The sequence below is a fragment of the Planococcus citri genome, chromosome 1, assembly GCF_950023065.1.
Source record: "Planococcus citri chromosome 1, ihPlaCitr1.1, whole genome shotgun sequence".
Taxonomy (NCBI): Eukaryota; Metazoa; Arthropoda; class Insecta; order Hemiptera; family Pseudococcidae; genus Planococcus; species Planococcus citri.
In genome coordinates, this window is record NC_088677.1 from 2,109,290 (window position 1) to 2,132,463 (window position 23,174).

Sequence of the window (23,174 nt, forward strand, 5' to 3'; positions counted from 1 at the left end):
ATGTGACCTTGTTAGTAAGTAATGAAAAGAAATGAAGCAACACTCGCGTACCTATCAAAACAACCAATGTAACTTCTATTGCCTGCTCGTAGTCTTTATCCAACCTTTTTCCTTGATATTCTGGAAAGCCGTTCACTATCAGAATAAGGATAACCAACGCAGATAACAATATACGAATTCCGTGTACTGCTACGTACTGAAAGAACAAATTAGCTTGGGTCTGTAACATACAAATTACAAACACAACATTACCTAATTATAATTCAACTCGAAACGAATACAGTGTAATGTTTTTGTTTTGTTTTCAATATCTACTTTGTATACTGCGTAAACTGCAACGTAGAACCATATACCCTCGACTAGAACTAATATGCCGACTGCTGCTCCCAGTAATTTGCCCACCAGAAAAGCTGAAATGTCAAAAATTCTCTATTTATTATATTGGACTTGTTACAACAAACCGCAAATGTTTGAAAATCGCTTGTAAACGTTTGAAGGAGGGGCTATACTGAATTTAACCGTAAACTTAAACTTAACCCTAGAAGTTAAACAAAGGCAAATTTTAGGTTAACGGACATTAAATTCAGTATAAACCAAGCTAAAGTATAAGTTAAGGGAATAAGTATATTCTTAAATTCAGTATAGCCCCTCCTTTAAATGTAGATCGTAAATGAATAAGTTCAGTTCCTTTTGACCAGCTAATCAGAAAATGATTATTTAAATTCATAAAAGATACGAGTCTGAGTTATGAATTATAGGTACATTATTTATAAATGAAAAAACAATGAACTACTCGCGTCTTTAATTGAAATATTTACCCATTCCTGCGAACACATATGGTGAAACTTGTAACTGTAAATAAACAAAGATTGTTAGTTTGATGTAGAATTTCGCAAATAGTTACCTACGTACCTACTTATTCGTGAATTTTGATTTTTTATCGAGTGTATAAGATGACGGATAATGCTTACAGCTTACATATATGTACGTTTTAACTTACGAAAAAGAAGTAGACGGCCAGAATGATAACTGTGCCGGATCTCAGATCGTTAAGTCCGCAACAGCAATTTCGTAGGTAAGGCATGTTCTTGGAAGATCACCTTTCAAATCGAACAGCTTATGTTGGTATATTGTGCCTTGTGCTGTATATTTGAAAAATTCACAATTAAAGAAAAAGTCGTATCAAAGAATACAGTCTTCGGTAGCAAAGATGAATTATTTTCAAGGGGTACTGTGAAAATGCAATGGAACTTTTATTGCGCGTTACACAGCGCAACACAACAATCATATTCCATAGCCAACTATTTTTATTTTCGCGCTATTTAATTTGAAAAAAAAAACAATTTTAAGCCTGGTACACACGTATCCAATATATTTGACAAAACAGGCTTGTCAAATTGGATGAAATTTATCACATATATTTGGTTACATGGAAAGTCAAATATATTAGATCATGTAAACGCTCTGATAATCTAAGTTTTTTTTCAAATTTTCAACGTTTTGTTGATCGATGACACCAATTCTGAAAATAGAAATTATTTATATTCTCAGAATTATCTTCAGAGTTGGTGTCTATGGTGTCTCCGATCAACAAAACGTTAAAAAATTTGAGAAAGACATCATCAGAGCGTCCACACAACCAAATATGTTTGATAAATTCAATTTGATTTGACAAATCGAGTTTGTCAAATATATTGGATCGTCTGTACCAGGCTTAGTCTGTTCACCGAAAGAAGGGACCGAGCTGAACAGAAAATTTTCTGTTTGCGGCCAAATATTTGCGTTGCGATTGAAGCCATCATTGAGAATTTGAGGTACGCTTAGAATAAACAGCAAGAGAGTATTCAAATTTTCAATACTGAATTTCATTTTCACGTCAATTTTCCCATTTCATTTCAACTAAATACCTCTATTCAATATTTCATTTCATTCCAGATCAGAATTTGTACTTCATTCTACATAAGTACTTTTTCGATTTACTCGTATGTAACATGATAATGTGTTTTGTACTTTAAAGTAAGCGCACCCTCAGTTTTCGGTGAAAATTTCAACTTATCTATGGTTGATTGTTTGTTTTTTTTTTTCACTTGTGACGATGAGTACATTATTTTCCAGGCTGAAAAAAATCTGACTTTGGAAAAAATGAGAAAAATTTGGAAACTTCAAATTTCCCTGAAATTGGTATTTACGTATTATGATGTTCATATTAGTCTTTAGATTTTTTTTCTGGTATCAGCAGTCGACTTGCAGAACATAACATGAAAAATAAAAAACAAAAGATGAAACTGAATCTAAATACCTACCATTCTCTTGTCAATATTTATGAGGTATCTGATTGCATCGTCGTCAAGTGTCCCATTTAGTTTTGCAGGGTCAAGTTTACCTGGTGAATCGCCCAGAAGGTGGTGGGTTCAGGAGTTCCCAAAATGGTGAGAATAATTTTTTTGTAAACATAGAGGAAGTTAGAATGATCAATTTGGGCGAAAAGAACCACGAAAAAATAAGTTTTTTGCATTTTTAAAGGTGTTTCACCAGTAGGTATAGAAAATTATTTAAAAAAATATATGTTGTACCTCTAGGCGAGATACATAATATCGTATGTAAGTACCTATTTTTCATAATCGCACCTCTGAAGGGGAGGGCAAAGGATGAGCCTCCGCGAATGCCTTTTTTTAAAGAACTGTGAATAAATTGTCTCGATAAGCTGGCGCCCCCTGGAAACAGTAGTTCAGCTACTGGCCAATCATCCCATCACTGGTCGATCATGCACCCTACGCCCGGGTTAAAACGGCCCTTCTCAGGGCCTCCGACGAGGATACCTTCCTTAAGGATCATGTCCATAAACATAGAGGCCCTGTCAGGGCCGAAGGAAGTTATACTAGGTGAAATAGTTGAGAACCTGAACATAGACGTGATCGCCATTCAAGAAACACACAGGCACAGAGAAAGCCGGAAGCCAAAAATTGAAGGAATGATCTAAGTACAACCTCCATAGATGGCAGTTGGCTGATGATGATCTGTGTGAATGCGGCGATGTTCAGACTGACAAACACTTATCTAAGTGTGAATTATCACTTATCAGGAAAAATCAATCCTGAAAAATTAAAGCGGACGCTACTTGACGATGAAGCAGTTAGATTCCTTGGGTACTGGCAAGAGAAGGATATTCAGATTTAGATTTAGATTTAGATTAAGATTTAGATTGAGTTTTTCATGTTAATTTAGGCATGTCGACCGGATACGAGAAAAAAAACCCTCTGAAAGAAGTGACCAAAAAATCTGTTTGAAAGTTTAAAAAAATGTCAAAAAAATTTCCAAGAATAACCCTTAGTGATGTCCAACACCCCTGCGAGTTTGAAAAAAATTGAATGAATTTGACTATTTCATCAAAAAACTATCTTCCGAAAGTTTTGATTAAAAAACATTAAAACTTTTTGCCAACTCGTCTAAAATTAACGCTCCCTGACAATTTGACCTAAAACGAACATTTTCCGACAATTTTGACAAATAAAATTGACGCTTTTCGAGTATTGTGCCAAAAACTTCAATTTTTGACCCCCCCCCCTCCCGCCAAATGGACACTTTTGACTCGAGAAAATTCGGTCAAAAAAAAATCACAACTCTATAAGCAGTCCCTTCACCCCCAAAAAGAACTTTTGTTGGTCTATTTTTTGGAACAAAGAGAGGACTTTTTAAACGGATAAATTGAAAATCGATTCTTTTTGAATGTTTGAGGTGAAGAGAGGGTGCACAAAATTTTGGACTTGAAGTTTCGAGAATTAGCGTGCAACTTTGTTATTTTTTGTAATTTTTGATGATTTTATTGCTTTCGAAAAAATGTTTTCATGTACCTAATTTTTAGGGTTCCTCCACCAAGGGGAACCCTATTAAAATCGCTTTCAAGAATTCTTCAGTGCGTCACGTTATTTAGAAAGGTGTCTTACGTGTTGCATATTACGTTACACATAAGAGACCTTTCTACTTGCCAAGTCACTTTCAGTTTCTTCAACAAAGCGAGCATTTTAACTTCGGTTTTATCAGCCAACAATTTCTAGGGTTCTCCCAATTAAAATCGAAGAGAACGAGTATTTTTTTAAATTTCTTATTATTGTTTTGAACGTTTGTTTGAGGTTAAATAATCCGAAAACCTACTGCGATTTGCGAATAGTTTGTATCATCAATATTTTTATACCTAAAAATTTTATGAAAAAGCTGCCAAATTGTGGACACTAAAAATCTGAAAAATAAATTCGAATATTATTCACGATAACAAATGCCTTTTTTTTCTCATTTTTCTTTTCTTTTCCACAGTGTTGAAGAAAAGAAAAAGAAAAAACAAAACTTGATGTACAAATTGAATATTAATTTTCTTAATTTTTGCTTTCAAACTTTTGAATTATTGAAAAACTCTTATTAACGATTTTGGATTTGTATGTACATTTATTCCTGTGTATGGTTGAACAGAATTTTAATCTGAAAAAAATTAATCATTGGATTTTTTATGCAAATCTGGGGGCGGGGAACCCTCTTGCCAGGTCCCCCGGACCTCGCTTGTTAATGTTTTATATCGGCGAATTCAAAGTTTCAGTTTTGTAGATAAATTTGTAAAAATTTGGATTTTTTGTATTTTTAATCGCATGTTTGATTTATTTTCAAAAATTCGCTACAAATCTAAAAATTCTTTTCGTTGGCATGTTTATTCGATTAGCTTTATGTTCGGAAATTTAGTTTCTGCTAGTTGGGATACCTACACCTAGTATGTACCTATACCTGTTTTTTGACCGGCATTATGTTTTAAGAGGAAAAAATAAAAATTCGAAAATTTTCTTTTTGTAGATGAATTTTGTTATAAGTTTCAACTTTCAACTAGAATCCTACATAAAATTCTGTCAGCGTCAGACAATAGTAATTCACAAAACATTCAATTTGTCGTATAATAAATACCAAATTCACTAAGTAATCCTTCATTGAAAAAAAAAAAAACAATAACAATAACAACAACAATAATTTTATTATTACCTATACATAAAATGATAATAAATAGAAAATCAATTGGAAAAATATTGCATTTAGGTAATGCACACGATGAAACTCATCACACCAGGTGTCATCTACTGGGCGATATTCTTCTCGTATACAACCGATGGTTACTCTCCTTTTCCAGTCAATTCTTGATAATAACTGTATAAGACGATGAAGAAATAAAATTGTAAAACTGTTGGAAAAATAAAAACAAACAACGTTAGGCTATACACAAAACACAATTACGACTCGAGCAGATTTACAAGACGAAACGTTGCGTAGTTTTGCAAATTATTACTGAGGTTTCTTTTTACGATCCTTCACTCTCAAAAATACCTATACTGATCAAAGACAACAATTAGGTTGCGGGCAGAGTCATGTCATAAGTCTCAAATCTCAACTCCAAACTCTAGGAGTTGAGAGGAGAGAAAATTTTTGGAAAAATTAAATTTTTCATTTTACAACATCACTCTCAATTTGTTAAATTAAAATTTCTATCATTTTAATTTAATTTTTTCTTTCAAATAAGTATCATAATTTTACATCACTAGTAAGTCACAGAGACATCACAATGCAATATTACATATCTCCACGGTGATATTGCATGATGTCATAGTGACATTACAATGCTTACTGGGCACTTCACTGAGTTCACAGATACCAGTAGAAGTATACTTTGAGGAGATATGCTAATTTATCGCGTGGCCTAAATTTATACTAAGCCTACTGTTGATGTTTATGATGATATACCTAGTAATCATGTGCTTGATCAGAATAAATAGAACCGAATAAACAATTACTTACTAGTTGAGATTATGTGACTACCCAAGTCCAATGGTTTATCAGTAGGCTTCGCAGCTGACCCGTTGAACAAAATAAGCACAGTCAATCCTACATAGACGATCAAAATAACCGCGTGCCCTATTAAAACCGGTATAAAAAATTTCGCCCGTTCCTGTAAAAATAAAAGCTCATTTACTTATATCAAGCTGTAACGAATCCAAAAAATCCTCGTAATGTTCAGTTTTTAATGCCTACCACGCATACAGCAAAAATTCCTAGCAAAGCGCACACCAAATACGCCACGGCGATTTTTTTCGTCATGCTCTTAATAAATCCCAGGCTAAGCTGTTCCACTAAAATGTTGAAAATTTTTTCTCATTAATTGAAAATGTTTACATTTATGTCGCAAGTCTTGAAAATTTGCTCGTAGATGTTTCAAATTTCGATCAAAATTCGAAGCGTTTTTGATGAACTGATTGAAACATGATGAAATTCACAAAGCTCAACGAGTACAGCGCGTTCAATTAATTTCTAGCATCTTTGGCCGGTTTTGACATTATATACTTACTACTTACCTATTCTACTCTGTTGAGAAAAAAGAAACAAAAAACAACTAACTACATAGTTAATGATTGCAACTTGGATATTTACCCAATTTGTTTCCTACTGAAATGTATCCAGTGCTCTGTAAACGAATGTTATGAATTTTAGATTTACTTGTGCAAATATTGCAGGCGTGAAGTGGTAGATACATTCCTATTTCAACTTACCAATATAGTGACGATTAAAATGATAATTGTGCCCGTTCGCAAGGAGCAACAGATGCAACAAGAATTCACTATAGGCATCTTGATAGAAAATTGTCTTTAGGTAAATCACTTTTTGTGGCAGAGATATTTGTACGAACGTGTTGTACCGCGTATTGCAAACGTTGATTTAAATCAGCTCATTATCTAATGAACGGATGTGCAATTGTGCATCGCGTATAAGTTGCAGAAATTTAACGTGTTGGCGGATTTCATAGCCAACTATTTTCAGATTCAAATCGATCTAAAATTCAAATTTTATTTATTATTTTTTTTTTTTAGAGGTATGAGATTTAATTTCTTAAGATTACTTGGAAGATTTTCTGTACTTTTTCTCTCAACGCTCAATCGCACCAAAATGCTTCGATTTCAGGTCATGAATATTGTAGGGTAAGCGCAGGTAATATGGGGTACATAGATTCAAACTCTTCCAGAACGAAGAGAAATTGATGAAAAATAAAAATTTTGGCGACAATCGAAAATTCAAACATTTACTTACCTATCTATTCGTGATAGAAATTCCGAAAAGGGGACTTTTTGTAGAGAATCGCATTCATTCGCATCTCGACAAATCGAGTGTGCGCGTGTGGAAATGTCCCCCTTTCATGCCCTTTCAGCATGATAACATGTATTTCATACATTCCACCACCAGAGTGCAACACTTGTTCGTCAACGCCGAATCTTTAAAGGAGTGTACACATGATCCAATATATTTGACAAACTCGATTTGTCAAATCAAATTGAATTTAATCAAACATATTCGGTTGTGTGGACGCTCTGATGATGTCTTTCTCAAATTTTTAACGTTTTGTTGATCGGAGACACCATAGACACAACTCTGAAAATAATTCTGAAAATATAAATAATTTCTGTTTTCAGAATTGGTGTCATCGATCAACAAAACGTTGAAAATTTGGAAAAAAAACTTAAATTATCAGAGCGTTTACATGATCTAATATATTTGACTTTCCATGCAACCAAATATGTGTTGATTATATGTTGATAAATTTTATCAACGATGTCAATTTGACAAACCTGGTTTGTCAAATATATTGGATCGTGTGTACGCTCCTTAATACTGTTTGAAAAAAAAAGTTCAAAATCAAACATTTCAAAAAGTTGCAGGTAATATGGTGTACCAATAAAATGACTTTTAAAAAGCCAATAAATATTTTTTTTCCAGTTTTTACATTTATGTCACGCACAAACTATGGTTTCCCATGATTTTTGTCGTAATTTTTTGATTTTTTTGAAAAAATTATTGAAAATTTACCAAAAAAATGGTAGATAACATGAAGTATCTATTTGTAAAAATGAAGATAAACGAATAAAACGAACATTAAAAAATGATTTTTATTCATCATTTTTACACATGTCAGTCTTTTGGTGTTTTTTTTTTAGGCATTTTTGGTTCAGAATATTTCAAAAATCTGCGAAAAAACGAGGCACCCCATATTACCAGCATTGTTAAAATTTTAACGTCAAAAATGTTCTATTTTTTTTCAATTGAGAAAAACAATTCACTGAAAAAGTAAAGTATGAAATAGATAGTAAAATCATGGCTCTTTCCGGCACTGTACTTGAAATTTCAAAAAAATATATATTTTTCGCAAAAATGTTCAAAACAGTTGACGTAGGTATCTCTTTTGGGGTTGCACGAAAAAGTCGCCACCGACAAATAAAAAAGAGTACACGTGACCAATCGCCTCCGGGTCTGGTCTGATCATCTTAGAATCATTTAAAAACACTCCTTAAATTTTCCTGTTGGATAGCATCCATAGAATAGGAAAAAAGTGGGTACCCCATAATCCATATTACTAGCAACCCCTCATATTACCTGCTTTTACCTGACATGACATGAGTATATATTTACATGTCCGAATCACATTTTCTGATTTTTCAGCATAATGGCTCGAATAGTATAATTTCAGTAAAGTGATTGAAAAAAATGTTGCCTATAGGAGATATTTTGGAAAGAGTCTAGCCAACTGAGAGGCGAGATCGGCTCAAACTCTTACATGTAATAAAATTCCAGCTGCTCGAATTTATTTTTGGAAAATTATGGAAATTGATTCCGAGACTAATATCGATTCCCCACTAATATTGTACCCCACTGTTTCAAGACATTCTGAGACCTACTGCGCATTTTCCTCAAAATTCTCACTTTTTCAAATATTTGCATAAATTTTCGTTTTCTATAGGAATTGCGAATGAGTGTCGCTTTTTGCAGAAAATTCCAAAATGTTCCTCTTCTTATTTAAAATTGTCCAAAATCGCTATAAAGTATTTTTTTCTCCAATAATTGCCACCAAGTCTTGCTTTTTTCTTAGATTGTCGAAGTCTTGCTTTTTGCTAAAAATGTTTATTTTTGAATTTGCAAAAATTCTTACTTCGTTTCCCAAAAAGTATCAAGAAGTTTTCGCTTACCTACCAAAAGTTTCAAAATTAGTCCAGCTATCTCACTAGTTTTTTTTTGGTCATTTTTCTCTGCATTAAATTTGTTTTGTGTGTTTCGTATCTTTTTCATTGCATTCTGGTTATTTTTCGAGCTTTTTTTAGTTACTAAAGTTTAAATAATTTATTCTCATCAATTTTTTTGAATATACTCGACACCCATACGTGTATTTACTTTGTGGAACGCTTCGACACAGTAGCCGCATGTAGGTATGTGTGTGCAAAAATCATTCCCACAATGAATCATTCTAACCTTCGTCATTCGGTACAGTTTCAAGGTCAAAGTACTATTAATTTGCCACTTTTTTCTTCTTTTTAAAAATACTTTACGGATTTATGTACATATACAGTCATACACCTATCGTGCGGTATCAGACTGGTTAGTTTGTCAGTAGAACTAGATAGTGTAATCTTTCCCCCCTCTCATTTGGGCAAAATTTGTAATCGTGTGTTATTTCCGGGTGTCGCAAACGCGAGCTCGTCAAACCAAGTTTATTCAGTTCCTGCCCTGTGGCGCGATTAAGATAAAACAAAAAGTGAATTGTGACTAAACGAAGCGAAATTAACAGTCAAACTAACAAGATTATTCGAAAATACGCTAGTTGCTGTGAGTACGCGACATTGTCCTCGTCAAATACGAATCTAATTTAGTCACATCGAAGTCGAGAGAATGTCAGTACGTTTTGCGAAAGGTCATTGAACTGTTCGAAAGAATAAGAAGTCAGTTCATCTTCTACTCTAAAACGTTTCTTTTTGTTTAACAACGATAGAGTATAAGAGGTCCTCTTTTCCTCTTACTGATGAACAATTTTGTCTATCGATCAGAGTTGATCTGATCATCTCTTATTCAATCAGTTTCGACGTGTCGAGTATCATTATTTTTACGACTTTTTAAACAACAACGACGACGTTGAAATTAGGAACAAAAATTACTCGTTATATCTCGACATTTGTATCGATTAGCCATAATCCTTGATTGATAGTGAACGAGCGACAAGGACAGGAAGAGAAGAGAAAGAGCAGACGGCGGAAAAACGAAAGAAACGCGTCGATAGGCGCCGAACAAGGCGTTGGTTTCCCGCGGCTGTCATTTTTCCTGTAAGAGGAAAATTTCAATATCAAAAAAGGCAAACCAAGGGTAAACATGGGGTAAATTGTTAAATACGCCTCTTAAGCATTAAGAAACTAACCGTCAAATGACGCTCGTATCACAACCCAGTCGATTGGATGCTCAGCTCGCTCGAATTGTGTTATTTTTCCTCGTGACGAGTCGTATGTTGGACGAGTTTTTGACGCATGAAGTAGCTACACGGACTAGATTGATCATTTGATCGGTCAAAAGTTGAATAAATATCCTCAAAATTGAATGATGAAGTTGTCAAAAATTCAAAAAGTTAGTATTATTAAAATTCCAACTTATCGAATTATTTGTAGATACGTACAGGGTGCCCAGAAATATCGCGAACCCCTAAAAAAGTTTTCTGCCAAATATTTCGGTTGGTCACAGTGAATGATAATAATGATAGCACATGATCGGTTGTTGAACTGGAGAGATAACATTCCACCAACCATATGCATCTACGTATTTTACGTTGCCAATCTATATTTTTAATGAAAAACTTTATTTGGGGTTCACGATATTTCTGGGCAACCTGTAGGAATACCTATACCTTGAATCGATAAAAACAAAATCAGCGTAATTGGGTATAATTTTTGAAAATTGCTTTAAAATTTGTTGAAATGCCATAAAAATGGTTGAAATGTCAGAGAAGCGATGAAACTTCACGAAAAATAGGCAAAATATCGCCAAAACTCTTTTACTCGAAGAAAAATTATTGAAAATTACGATAAATTGATTTATGCATATTCAAAATGAAATGAAATCGTGACAAAATCTCGTGAAGTATCGTAAACTTTATGAAATTGGCATAGACATATCACTTAAAAGTTTCTAAAAATTGATGGAATTTCGGTGAAATTACGCGAAACTTTGCAACAATCGATTAAAGCATCGTTAAAACTTGTTGGAATGAGAAAAAAATCTAAAAACAACCAAAACTTGATCAAAATTTGAGTAAAATCTTGCGAAAGTCCCTGAGAGTAGGTATAGAAAATTTAACGAACATTCTCAGTTCTCACGAGTAAATCAGAAAATTATCATAATATAAAGAAAAATCGGCACAACTTTAGCAACTTTGCGAAAATTGATTGAAAAATGTTTTAGAATCCGCGTAAAAACAGTTGAAAATAAATCAAGTTTGATAAATTATGTACATATTTCAAAATTTGAGTGAAATATATCGAACGAAATCTAGGAAATCGCCAAAAATTGATGAAATACATATTTTCAAAATTGAATAAATCAACATTTTCCAAAAATAACTTCAAAAAAATTTAAAATTGCTGAATGAAAACTACAAAAAAATTTTAAAATTCAACAGAAATTACTTAAACCAACTTTAAAATTGAAAAAAAAAGAACAAATCGCTGGAAAATGGCAGAATTCGGGTTGGGAGAGTTTTTTTTAGTTTCAAGACTAATTCTCATCAATTTTATTGAATATACTCGTACATATTTACTTATTTTTAATAAAATGGGTCAATTTTGAATTTTTGAGCATCCGACAAAACCGTAGAAAATCAATTTGGATGGCTGAAAGTTTTTTTTTTTGGAGTGGAGGTGTGAGAGGGAGCGCAAAAATCACGTTCTTATTCAAATTTCAGGCAAACACCTCGAAATATTGTACCACTTCTTATTGGATGAACCAAAAACGTGCAGTATTTCAAGAAAAAAAAATTAAATCCTAAAAGTATGATTATTGTGGAATTCATTAATTTGAGGTGGCGTGAATGATTTATAGGCGATTAATGTTAGAATACGATTCGATGAACACTGCATTGTAGCCTTTAGCTGTGTGGCTTGTGTTAGCGTAGGTGCTCTGAAAACTGTACAATGTCTAATTTATGATACTCTTGTTGGTACCAACTCTATATATATACGAGTAGGTATCGACTCACCATTCTGCATTATACAATTTTCCGCGAAAATTTCAAATTACCGGCCATAATGTCGATAAAATTGAACTCGTCGCCGACGCCGGCTTATATAATTCCCACGAATCTTTCACGCCACATTGGCTCCCTCTATTCTAGCCTTCCCCCTCTTATGGGCTCTTTATGTACCATTAGGAACAACACCGACGTGATCATTTTCTTACATACGTGGTTGAGAAAAGAAACAGAAAAAACCTCGATTGAATTTCGCTTGCTTATTTTTCGTAGCTGTACAACTAGCTAGTACCTTACCTTTGCCTATGTGGAATGGGCAATACGAAAATGCGGGAGGAGAACGAGAAGGTACGTATAATAAGGGGACGACACAGAGGAGAAGCGAAACTAAAGGTATTAGATACGCTACTACGTATTTCGTTCCGTGCACTCGTACATTGAGGTTCTTCACTTACAAGTTTCGAATAAGGTCCGATATAGTACACATAAAATTCAAGCTATTTCAATCTCGTTAACTGAACTTGCGTATTATATCGAGAAGCCAAGATAGAGGTACTCACTACTGGAAGAGATGTTTTCTTCTGCGGAGTATATTTTCAGATCTGCACCAAGGAGAGAGGAGTACTTCTCGTATTAAATGTGAACAGCCGCGAATCACGTATAAGCTTGCGAGTCGGAAAACGTCCATGTTATAGTCGAGCTGGCGATTTACTCAATTTTCATTCTGTATCAAGCGATGTAACCGTAGTTGAATGAACCTGCCCGTGATGACAATATTCACCAGTCAGCCAGCGCCAGTATACGATGATTTGTATTTTTTCTGTTTTGTTTTGCAGACAGCAGGCAAAAGTTAATTTGTTATAAAGTGTAGTATACCTACCTATGATGATACATTGATCGGGTGTATCTTGGCTGTGCGAGTAGTGTGCGCTTAGATGAGACAAAATTCTTGGTGACAACGTTTTTTCTATACGATAACAACATTATTTTACTGAACTATCAAGGTTTAATTATTTGTGGTCATACGAGTGACGACAAATACAATGAAAATATTACGCGAACTAACCATTTCATGATAACCATAGATCGCTTTCTCTTGTTACTTTCCAGCGAGCTACAAGGTGTTCATTTGAATCGGGATACATTTCTACTAGAGAATGATTTTTCAGCCTCCAGAATTTTGAAACTCGTTCAAAAAAATGCGCGGATAATGAATTAGGACAGCTGAAAATCGATATATCTGTTTAAAGAGTTTGTTTACATTTGAACCGGTTTACACAGGGCCACTTTGAGTGTGTTTTCTGAACCATCGTTCTCCAGTCGAGGTGTCCGCTTGGAAATCAAAATCGTCAAATAAGTCGAGCATAGGTCACAACTCGATGTTTAGCTGCCCGAGTTGATTTTCGTTCCTTTTAGACGAATTTCGAAATTGCGTAGAATTGGAAAATCGCTCTACAGACTCCAGAATGGCCCGTAATGGAAAAATTCGGATTCTAGTGGTTAATTTGTGGACAAGATACAGCTATTCGTGTAAATTTTGAAAATACCCATCCCTCCGAGTATAAAAATTTTCATCGTTTGAATTCTCCTATTTAGATATACTCAGAAAAAATGCATTCGAGTTTAAGAGTACACGGAAAGACTCAGATAAGTCGGAAATTTTAAAAAATGAGTCTAAGGTTGAACTAAAGGGTGTGGCATGCCTCTGTCCTTAGATTTTTGAAATTTTGACAAAATATTGTCGGGTACCTTTGAAACAATCTCGGAGCCACAAAAATTCCCCCACCCTCTCCTCTTGCACACAATGGCAATACTTCAACGAGTTTAGAATTCACCCAAAATTTGCAGAGGAGACATTATTCTTATCTAGCTACGTGAATTTTTTCAATTTTTTTTAGCCCTTCTCCCCAGTGGGGAAGATGATGACAAGTAAAAATTGAAACCTTCATATCTCAAAACCTAATTCTGGCACAAAATAATTTTTTTTTTTCAAAAATATATCTACATTAAGTATTTAACCCTTTTAACAACGAGACAAAATGACGGATAACACATCAGAGTCGTATGAAAGCGAATGTCCTAGATTTTGATAGAAATTGTTGAGAAAGTCTGCTTTGAAAGGGAAACTACACAGAAAAATTTTGAGACCTATAAGCGCACGGAACTGATTGTGAGTCAGGAGTACTCAAAGTAGGGTTCTTTTAATAATTTTTTTTTTAAGTTCTTCTTGGCTATTTTCTGGAAAGCTAAAATGTGTGCATGTGAATACTTTATTTTATTTTTTTTGTTAAAGCCCAAATTTTGGCCAAAGGCAGCCAGTCTTCTATAGATAACTCTACTCACGCGAAAAAATTCACCTTTGTTGAAAGTGAAAAGGGAAAATGATACCAGCAAAATTCTCTCGTTTGAATACTGATAACGCCTTCTTGCCCTTCTCCAGCAGTAGTGCAGTACATAGGTACAAAGAAATCTGATAATCGATCGTAATTGTGGTGGTAATTCGCCAACGTTAATCGCAACGAGCTGTTACATTTTCAAGTACTTTTCCCCGCATGATCGATAACGAGATACAGTAATCGCCTAATTACAAAAATATCTCGATGCTTGATTGAAAATACATAATTCCCAACATGGTGACAATCGCGATTTCAGACTACATACGTACATATAATAATAACGGGTACGTTTCATGTACTCGTAAACGTGGCATTGACCCTGCGATTAGGTCATTAATCGATACTTTTGCAATTTTTTTTTGTGAATTGCTCCGCTCTTGTGTAACAGAATTCTTACTTAGCCTATGTGCAGCTTGGAGCTTTGACATAAAAATGCTCCTATATCTCTATTGAAGTCCAATACATATACGTAAAAAATTTAGTTATTTCTCATTTGTTGAACGCGGGCTTCCTACGCTTCGTATCCGACTGAGCTTCTGTGCGGCGGCGCGATGACTTCCTGTGTATAGGCATAGGCATTATTTAAAATACGTAATTTTTCTTCATCCGCGTGCTCATGCTCGTGTAGTGTATAGGTACTTCCTATATTTCATCTCTGTCGAAAGCGTACTGCATTATTATACAATAAACAATTCACACCTTACATTAGATGATCGAGATCCTACTATGTTATTTTTATTCCATTTTCTTGAAAAACTGAGTGATTATTTCCTTATCTAGATTCATAAAAGATACATCAAAATGAAAATATAACACGTGTACATAAAATATCAGTAGATATTATACCTATAAAGGATTCAGCGAAATAATAAATACCCGATACCATATACCCATTCAGCGTTTGAAAACTTCTTTCGCTAATTCTGTAGCTTTCTCAGGGCGAAGCATTTCAAAATACACAATCTGAAAATTAAACAATATTATAATTTACCCCGAATTGTTAATAGTCTATAGATTTTAGTGAAAAGGAAAAAACATCGACTTTTCAACTTACCACCGAGAAGTTCTTTTGAAAAAACTTTTTCGTATTCTTTAGATTTTTTCAGTTCTTCTCGAGTTTCTTTCAATTCTTTTGATAAGTCCTCTTTCGACTTTCCTTCATCGTGGAATGATGATTTTAAATTGAATAGTACGTACATATTTGTTTTTACATTATATAGCTATTAATGCAATGTGTATGTACCTAGACCTACCTAGTGTTCGCTACAACCTAAATACATACCTTATTGAATATCAAAAATAATCATGTAAAATTCGGTCATTGATGATGGTTGTCAGCGATAAATGATTTAGGTAGGGGTAGGTACTTAACTGGTTGAGTGCTAAGACCAAAAAAAAAAAAAAATTTGGAGCTTTTAACCTAACACCCGTGAATGTTTAGCTAAAATAAAAATGACCACACTTTGAGGCACCATGGCTCAGCCCTATGGTGTCGTGGGGGGGGGGGGAAAGCAAACATTTTTGGCCTCTTTCAACTCGAGAGGAACCGCATGTTTGAATTTCACAAAATTTTGAGACCTACGTTTTGTTTCAACCCGCCCTATTGCTTACCTTGTAGGTGTTCTTGAGGTAAGTAATCGAATGATCATTTTGTAGTTGATTTACTTATCATTAAATTACTAGGTAATTAGCAGTACACGGATCATCCACTTTTGATGACTTCGAACTGCAATTACTTTCAAAACTATGTAAGCTTAGAAGTTGGAGTTAAAAACAAAAAACAAAGAAGGCAAAATGGACAAAATTGCGAATATACATATACATATCTCTCTTTTTTAAAATGCTTACTTTCAAGTGATTCCAATTCAAAGCTTGATTTTTACTCCGGATGACCATTTTTCACAACTTTAAGATTCAATGACTTGATAAAAATCATTTTGACTAGGATAAAATTCTGAACATTTTGGTATTTTGGAACATCTATGTGCTCACTAAAAATTTGCAGAAATTATTTCAATTCAATGTGTACTTACATAACAATCCGTGAATGAGAATACTTCATGAAATCGTGGTTTCCGCGCGATAACAACACATTTGCACACCATTAGATGAGAAATTTTATTTTATTCAACAAAAGTCCTTATCAAAATTTATACGTAAATTCGTCTATTTCCACTGAAAAGTTGTAAAAAAGAATTTTTCCCATGTAGGTACCTAGACCTACCTAAACAAAAACTTTTAAATGAAAACTCTGAAGAAGAAAAAAAACATTGGGATGTACCAAGTGCTATGACGACATCAATAAGGAGTTTCCAATTCTTGGTCAATGTGGTTTTGGATGTTCTTTTACATAAAGTCTTGTAATGAACTATTTCTCATAATTTATTTCAACTAGTTTACTTTACTGAACGTATTGTTTTTCTATCGAGTATGTGTTCTGTTCAATGCCTACATAGATATGTTGTAATTTTTTTCTTTGTTAAAATGTTGTAAGTTTTTTTGCTCTTGTGTAATTTATGGAATTTATTGAAAAATATCAAACTGCAGAAAAACTTGACTATGGTATAGACTAGGTATTTCATTCTACAAGTGGAATTGAGAACATGACACTCATCGATAGTGAAAATCATATAACTAGGTAGATTCAGATTTCCTGAAAAACAATGATAACCTTACAATGAGTAATTACAGTTTTGTTTAAATTTTTGTGTGGCTTTTGGTGACTTTTTTTTGTGTACGCTAGTTGTGCCATTCCCAGTCACAAGCACGGGCATATCAACTCTCATCCAATGTAAACATCACCAATATCGCATCTCTCACATTTTATTATACTTTTATTCATCGCAAATCGCCAGAGAATGGAATGTGATTTGTCACCCGAAGAAAAAGTTTGTGCTTTAAAAGTAAGCTATTCATATCAATTTCATTGTCATAATTTTTGATATCCCACTTCAAGTATCTACATATATTTATTCACTGCTCAGTTCAGCTATCAACACTCTTAACTAATATTTTCATCATCTCTTGTCAGGCATGCGGTATTCTTCAAAACAACAGTGTGCAGGATAACTTACATTTCCATGTCTGTAAACAATCTGATACATTGACCCTTCGAGCAAACTGGACTACTGTTGCTGAAGTTGATCATTTTTTAAAATACATGAATGATACATGTCATATAACATGGCGTGTATTAAGAACATCCCCCAAAGATATGTCCGCAGGAACAAGAAATATATTCTACACACAATATAGATGTCAAAGCTCGAATATGCGAGTCAGAAGTGATACCAAAAAGCCGCACTCGAAGCATACAAATTGTCAGGCTAGAATGCAAATCACCGTGAAAAGAATTGGCCATAGGTGCAGGTTTGTATATTTAATTATCAGAAATATAATCCTGAGAGTGTATGTGAGCAGCAAACACTTTATTCATGACTAATTAATTAAAATACCACAATGCCTATACAGTTAAGTGATGGTTATTGATCAGAATACTTCTTAAATTCACAGGTCCAAAGATCACCACCTTCCAAAGTTCCCAACTATTATCAAATTTCTTTCAACGCATAATCATGCATTTCAATGTGCTGATCATTTAAAATACAAGGATGTGTCCGATGAAATTTGTGCAAAGTTTATTGCGTTATTTGAAAATGGTCATAGTCCAATGTCTGCTCTTGATACTCATAAAGAGGATTTGTTTGCAGAATACGGCGATGAGGAATATTTTATTCACATTTCTGATCGTTCTGAATGCCCAGATCTGCAATGGTGTTATCGGTAGGTTTGAAATTCAGTAACTTTGAGGTTGATTTGAAAAATTCAAGCAAGTAATAAATGGTACTGTACTAGTAAACAGTAATATAGCTGCTATGCTCATACCTACTATACATTTTGACAATTCAATAGGCACCAAACACCAATCTGTGTTGTTTTTATTACAGATTATATAATTCAATTCGGACTTCAGTGTCTGGCATGTATTGTGATGATGCTGAAAAAGAGAGCTCACTATTATGCACTCATTTACCAGAAATTCAGAAAAATTATGCCGAATATATTGAATTTAGTCTTTATGAACAGAAACCAGTTGTTGCAATTGTAACTCCTTTTATGAAAAGAATTCACCAGAAGTGGCCGTACAGTGCTGAGCTTGCGTTTGTTGATTCAACTGAGAATTTTGACAGACAACAATACAGAGTATTCGTTTTACTTACTCACAGCTTTATTGGTGCACTGCCTCTTGGAATTATTGTAACTACTACAGAGAAAGCTGATGCTGTGTCCTTGGGTATCAACATGATGAAAAAATTGATCGGACAAGGTGCCTTTTTTGGAAGTGAACAAGGTCCAAAAATTATCATAGCTGGTCACTCTTCATCAGAACGAAATGGTTTACGCTGCGCTTTTCCTCAGGCCAATGTATTGCTGTGCATTTTCCTTATATTACGAAGTGTTTGGAGATTCTTATATAAAAGTGAAAATGGTGTTCAAAAAAATGATAAAAATGAAATTTATCATTTATTCAAGGCCCTCGTATATGCAAATGATGAAGGTGAGCTGCAAAAGAAGTACATGCTGATGGTACAAAATCACACTATGAATAAATACCCTGAGGTGGGACGATATTTCAGTGATTATTGGAATATTCGTGAAGAATGGGCTCTGTGCTTTTGGAAAGATGGTGTAGTCCGAGTAAATGATACAAACAGTTATGCCGAATCAGCCATGCGTATACTCAAGGAAAAAATTTTTCATCGGAAACGAGCATTTAATGTCATTCAGTTGATCGATTTTATCTTAACGAGGTTAGACAATTACTACAAACGAAAAATGATTGATTTTGCCTCTGGAAAAAATGTATGTACTCAGACACACTACAAAATTGACCCGAAAAAACTACTTGATCTTGATTACCGCACCATTTCTGAGAATGTGCACGTTGTGATTAATTCCAAGAAGAATACAGCCTACACTGTTGATTCCAGTATTGGGATATGTACCTGCTACATGGGAATAAATGGCGCTCCCTGTAAACACCAGAGCTTTGTCTTAACCAAGTTGAAGCGTAATAGTGATAATTCTTATCTTGGCGCTGAAAATGAGGAGCAGAGGCTTGCATTGCAAGCATTAGCTACAGGAACAACTGCGAATGTACCTCCTGGCTGGTATTTACCTACAACTAATGATGGTCGCATCAAAAACGATCAAATTGTACCTACTGCTGCCGATTCTACTTCAACTGATTTGAATTTCTGTGCATCAAATTCAACATCACAAACTGGTAGCATTGAAATTATTGAAGAACCTTGCAATTCTGCTCAACTTGATGTGATTGATACAAATGCTGATGTTTCTATTCCTGGAGATTTCCTTGAGAAGAAACTGGAAACTTTTGAGATGAGAATTCGACAAGTATGCCAGACAAAAAGTGGCTACGTGGCCACTCAGAATTTTTTTAAACACTTCGAAAAACTTAGCACAGATGCCTCGATTGAATCAGCATTCGATCAGTTTGCAAAACAAATACGTAAGAATAAAAGAGGAGCGATCCATGTGCAGTCTACTTCAATTGCTAGAAGGAAATCACGTGTAGGTGGTGTAGGTAGAGTACGGAGTGGAAGACCCTTGAAAAGATCATACAATCACGGATGTGGTGAACACCAATATGCAAAAACCAACGCAAAACGGAACAAAGCACCGCATTGACTTTCATTACTGTGTTACAGAGAACATAGCTCTTGGCACTTGATTTGCTTTTACGTTTATTCTAATTTGTACCTAATCTAATTATTTTGTTTGCTGTTTAGTGAAGTTTCTTTTGTTATTTTCAAGTTCACCATTTTTTATAGATACTTACCCACTAATTATACTTGAAAAGTTGGAAAAAATACAGTTGCAAATGCCTGTGTCTGTATTATTGTGAAATTGGCGACATTTGATCTTTCAAAATCAAGCTGGGAAAGTTCAAGAAATTGAAATATGCAATATTGCATTTTTAGACCATTCATTTGGAAATTGAAATGATTTTCCTTTTTTTCCTAGCAAACAAATAATAATTTTTATTAATTACAAACGAAGGGTTCCATTTCAAGACATAAGGCCAGTAGTTCTCTAATTTCTATTCATACTTGTTCAAACATGAAACGCCAAAATTAAAGCGAAAACTGAAACAAAATTGTAATTATGGTACTCATTTTTGGGCTATCAATGTTTTTCAGGAAATTTGAATCTAGTTATACGATCTGAGCTATCGCAAGAATCTCGAGTTCTCTGCCATAATTCCATTGGTAGAATGAAGTAGTTACTCGTACTTGACTTTTTCTGTAGTTCAATATTTTTAAATGAATTCCATGAATTACCCAAGAGCAAAAAAAACTTACAACATTTTAGCAAAGAGAAAATTACAAGATTCTAACAAAAAGAAAAATTACAACGCAACATGATGAACAGAACACATACCTACTCGATAGAAAAACAATGCGTTCAATAAAATAAACCAATAATTGAAAGAAACAATCAGAAATCATTTATTGCAAGACTTTATGTATGTACGTAGTTACAAGGGCGTATTCAGGGGGGGGGGGGGTGATTTGGGGTACAATCACCCCCCAGGGCCAAAAAATTCTTCGGATAATATAAGTTCCTACGATTTCTTGCGTTGAATCACAGGAAAAAAACATGTTGTTTTACGTTTCTAGGGAGATAATTTGCTACAAACTTCAAAATTCATTGAAAATCACATTATCTCCCTAGGTAGTTGCATAATCTATGTACTAATTATTTTTGTTTCTTGAATTATGAATTTCCAATGCTTTTGTTTGCTTTCCTTTTTTGAAATTGAAATTTCTGGAAGCATATTTTTCGATTATAAGGGAGAAAAAGTGCTCCTTTTGCTCCAGCTTACTGATCATTATTGGAATTGAATAGGTACTGGGATTTTTCTCCCTCATAACGAAAAATATGTTATCCAACTCAGGAGTAAAAATGATTTTTGACAATTTTGAATTATTTTCCTCGCGATTCTTGGGCAATAAACCTCGAAAATCGTCAAAAATCATTATTGCTCCCTAGTTGAACAAACTACTAATTCAAGTCTGAACACGTGAGGTGTGTCAAGTTAAATCCAGAAAAATCAATTTTACAATCAGAAATGTAGTATTTTTTACTCTTTGGATTGACAAATTTCCAAAATTTTGCCCTCGCTTCGCTTGTGCTTGTCTGAATTTCATTATACGAGTAAATAGGTATACTTAAACAATTTACTGGATAAATTTGAAAAACCTCATCTGAAATTCAGCATGAAAATGTCTGAATGTGCATACTATTGAAATTTTTATACATAATGGGCCCATTGAGAATTTTGTGATTTTTGTCCCCTACTTATGAGTCATTCATCACCCCCCAGGAGGAAATCCTGGATACGGGCTTGACGTAGTAACACATTCAAAACCACATTGCTGCAAAATTGGAAACTCCTTATGATGGCGTAATATGTAGCACAATTTTTCGGAGTTTTCATTCCAAAGTGTTTGGTTACCTCCATGGGAGAAATTCTTTTTTTCGACTTTTTTGGTGTAAAAATGTGTTACGTTTTCGTACAGAAACAATGATTTTTATGAAATATTCTAATTCACGGATTGTTGGTAAGTGAAGGGTATAGGGAAAGAACGGCATAAGTGGTATATTGCAAATTTTACAGGAGAGCGTTTTAAAGATCGAAATGTTTCTCAGTTCGAAAGTAATTATTATTTGGTGTGAGATTTATTTCAAATGTATTCCTAAAGTCATTAGAACAATTCTGAGCATGAAAATATCATAAGCAAACAAATACTGTAGTTACCAAAGTTGCTGAATGTAAAAAAAAATTACGCTTTTTGTTAAAATTATCGAGTATATATGTCTCATTTCTTGCTAAAAAATGAAAATAGCGCTTTTGGAAAAAAAGGCTTCAAAAGTTTTGAGTTTTTTTTCAAAAAATTATCCAAAAGCTAAAAGTTTTACTTTTTTGTTTATTACTAAGCTGTAAGATCACATTTTACCAGTATACAAATCGATTTCCTGGTGAAATAGAAGTGAAATCCGCGTCGATGGAACTCGAAGCCTTCGACCAAATTTTAACGAAAATTGCATACTTAATATTATTGGAATATCGTTTGAGCTATTTCTACACAAAATCACAATTTGAAGATTTGGATAGTTTTGAAAAAAATAGTCGAGGAAACACTCTATTTTAAGACATGAGTAAATTTAAAAAGAAAATCATCAAAGCTCTTAAAGAATAATATTTAGAAGAAAGAATTATTGATTTGAAATTTTCATTTCTTATAAAGAATGTACTAATTGTATCGCTTACACCTTCAAAAAATATACAAAAAATTCTCGCTTTTTAGCAAAACTATTGAAAAGGTGTCACTTTTTCGCCAATATTTTACAAATAGTTTTGCTTTTAGAAAAAAAAACCTCAAAAATTGTTCAAAAACCTCGCTTTTTTATCAGAAATTGCTGACTAAAAGACACCTTTTTTTCACTAAAATTGTCAAGGTCTCGATTTTTGCCAAAAATTGACAGAAAGTTTCAAAATAGTTCAACCTCTTATCTCAGTTTGTACTTCTTAATGTTCTGGTTTTTTGTGATTTTTTGTGCATTATTGTTTTGTTCTCATTTTGTCACTTTTTTGATTACTTTTTCGAGCGTTTTTG

At 33.9% G+C, this 23,174-nt stretch overlaps 3 protein-coding genes across 5 annotated transcripts in view; 2 read left to right on the forward strand and 1 right to left on the reverse strand.

Moving 5' to 3' along the window:
- Positions 1-23,174, forward strand: part of LOC135844477 (uncharacterized) — a 93,275-nt gene that overhangs the window by 44,063 nt on the left and 26,038 nt on the right. The gene's annotated exons all lie outside the window — the stretch shown is intronic.
- Positions 5,148-16,688, reverse strand: LOC135842674 (uncharacterized). Its single transcript, XM_065360247.1, has 10 exons — positions 15,524-16,688; positions 15,316-15,432; positions 15,195-15,245; positions 13,140-15,124; positions 12,634-13,040; positions 6,576-6,855; positions 6,457-6,490; positions 6,061-6,158; positions 5,827-5,977; positions 5,148-5,215 (listed from the first exon to the last, which is right to left on the reverse strand). Exons 6-10 carry the CDS (start codon positions 6,651-6,653, stop codon positions 5,148-5,150), a joined length of 429 nt encoding a protein of 142 aa, XP_065216319.1. The 5' UTR covers positions 6,654-6,855; positions 12,634-13,040; positions 13,140-15,124; positions 15,195-15,245; positions 15,316-15,432; positions 15,524-16,688.
- On the forward strand, positions 17,029-20,379 carry LOC135844466 (uncharacterized). Its single transcript, XM_065362687.1, has 4 exons — positions 17,029-17,372; positions 17,501-17,838; positions 17,983-18,252; positions 18,417-20,379. The coding sequence occupies exons 1-4, from the start codon at positions 17,328-17,330 to the stop codon at positions 20,179-20,181; spliced, it is 2,418 nt and encodes an 805-aa protein (XP_065218759.1). The 5' UTR covers positions 17,029-17,327; the 3' UTR covers positions 20,182-20,379.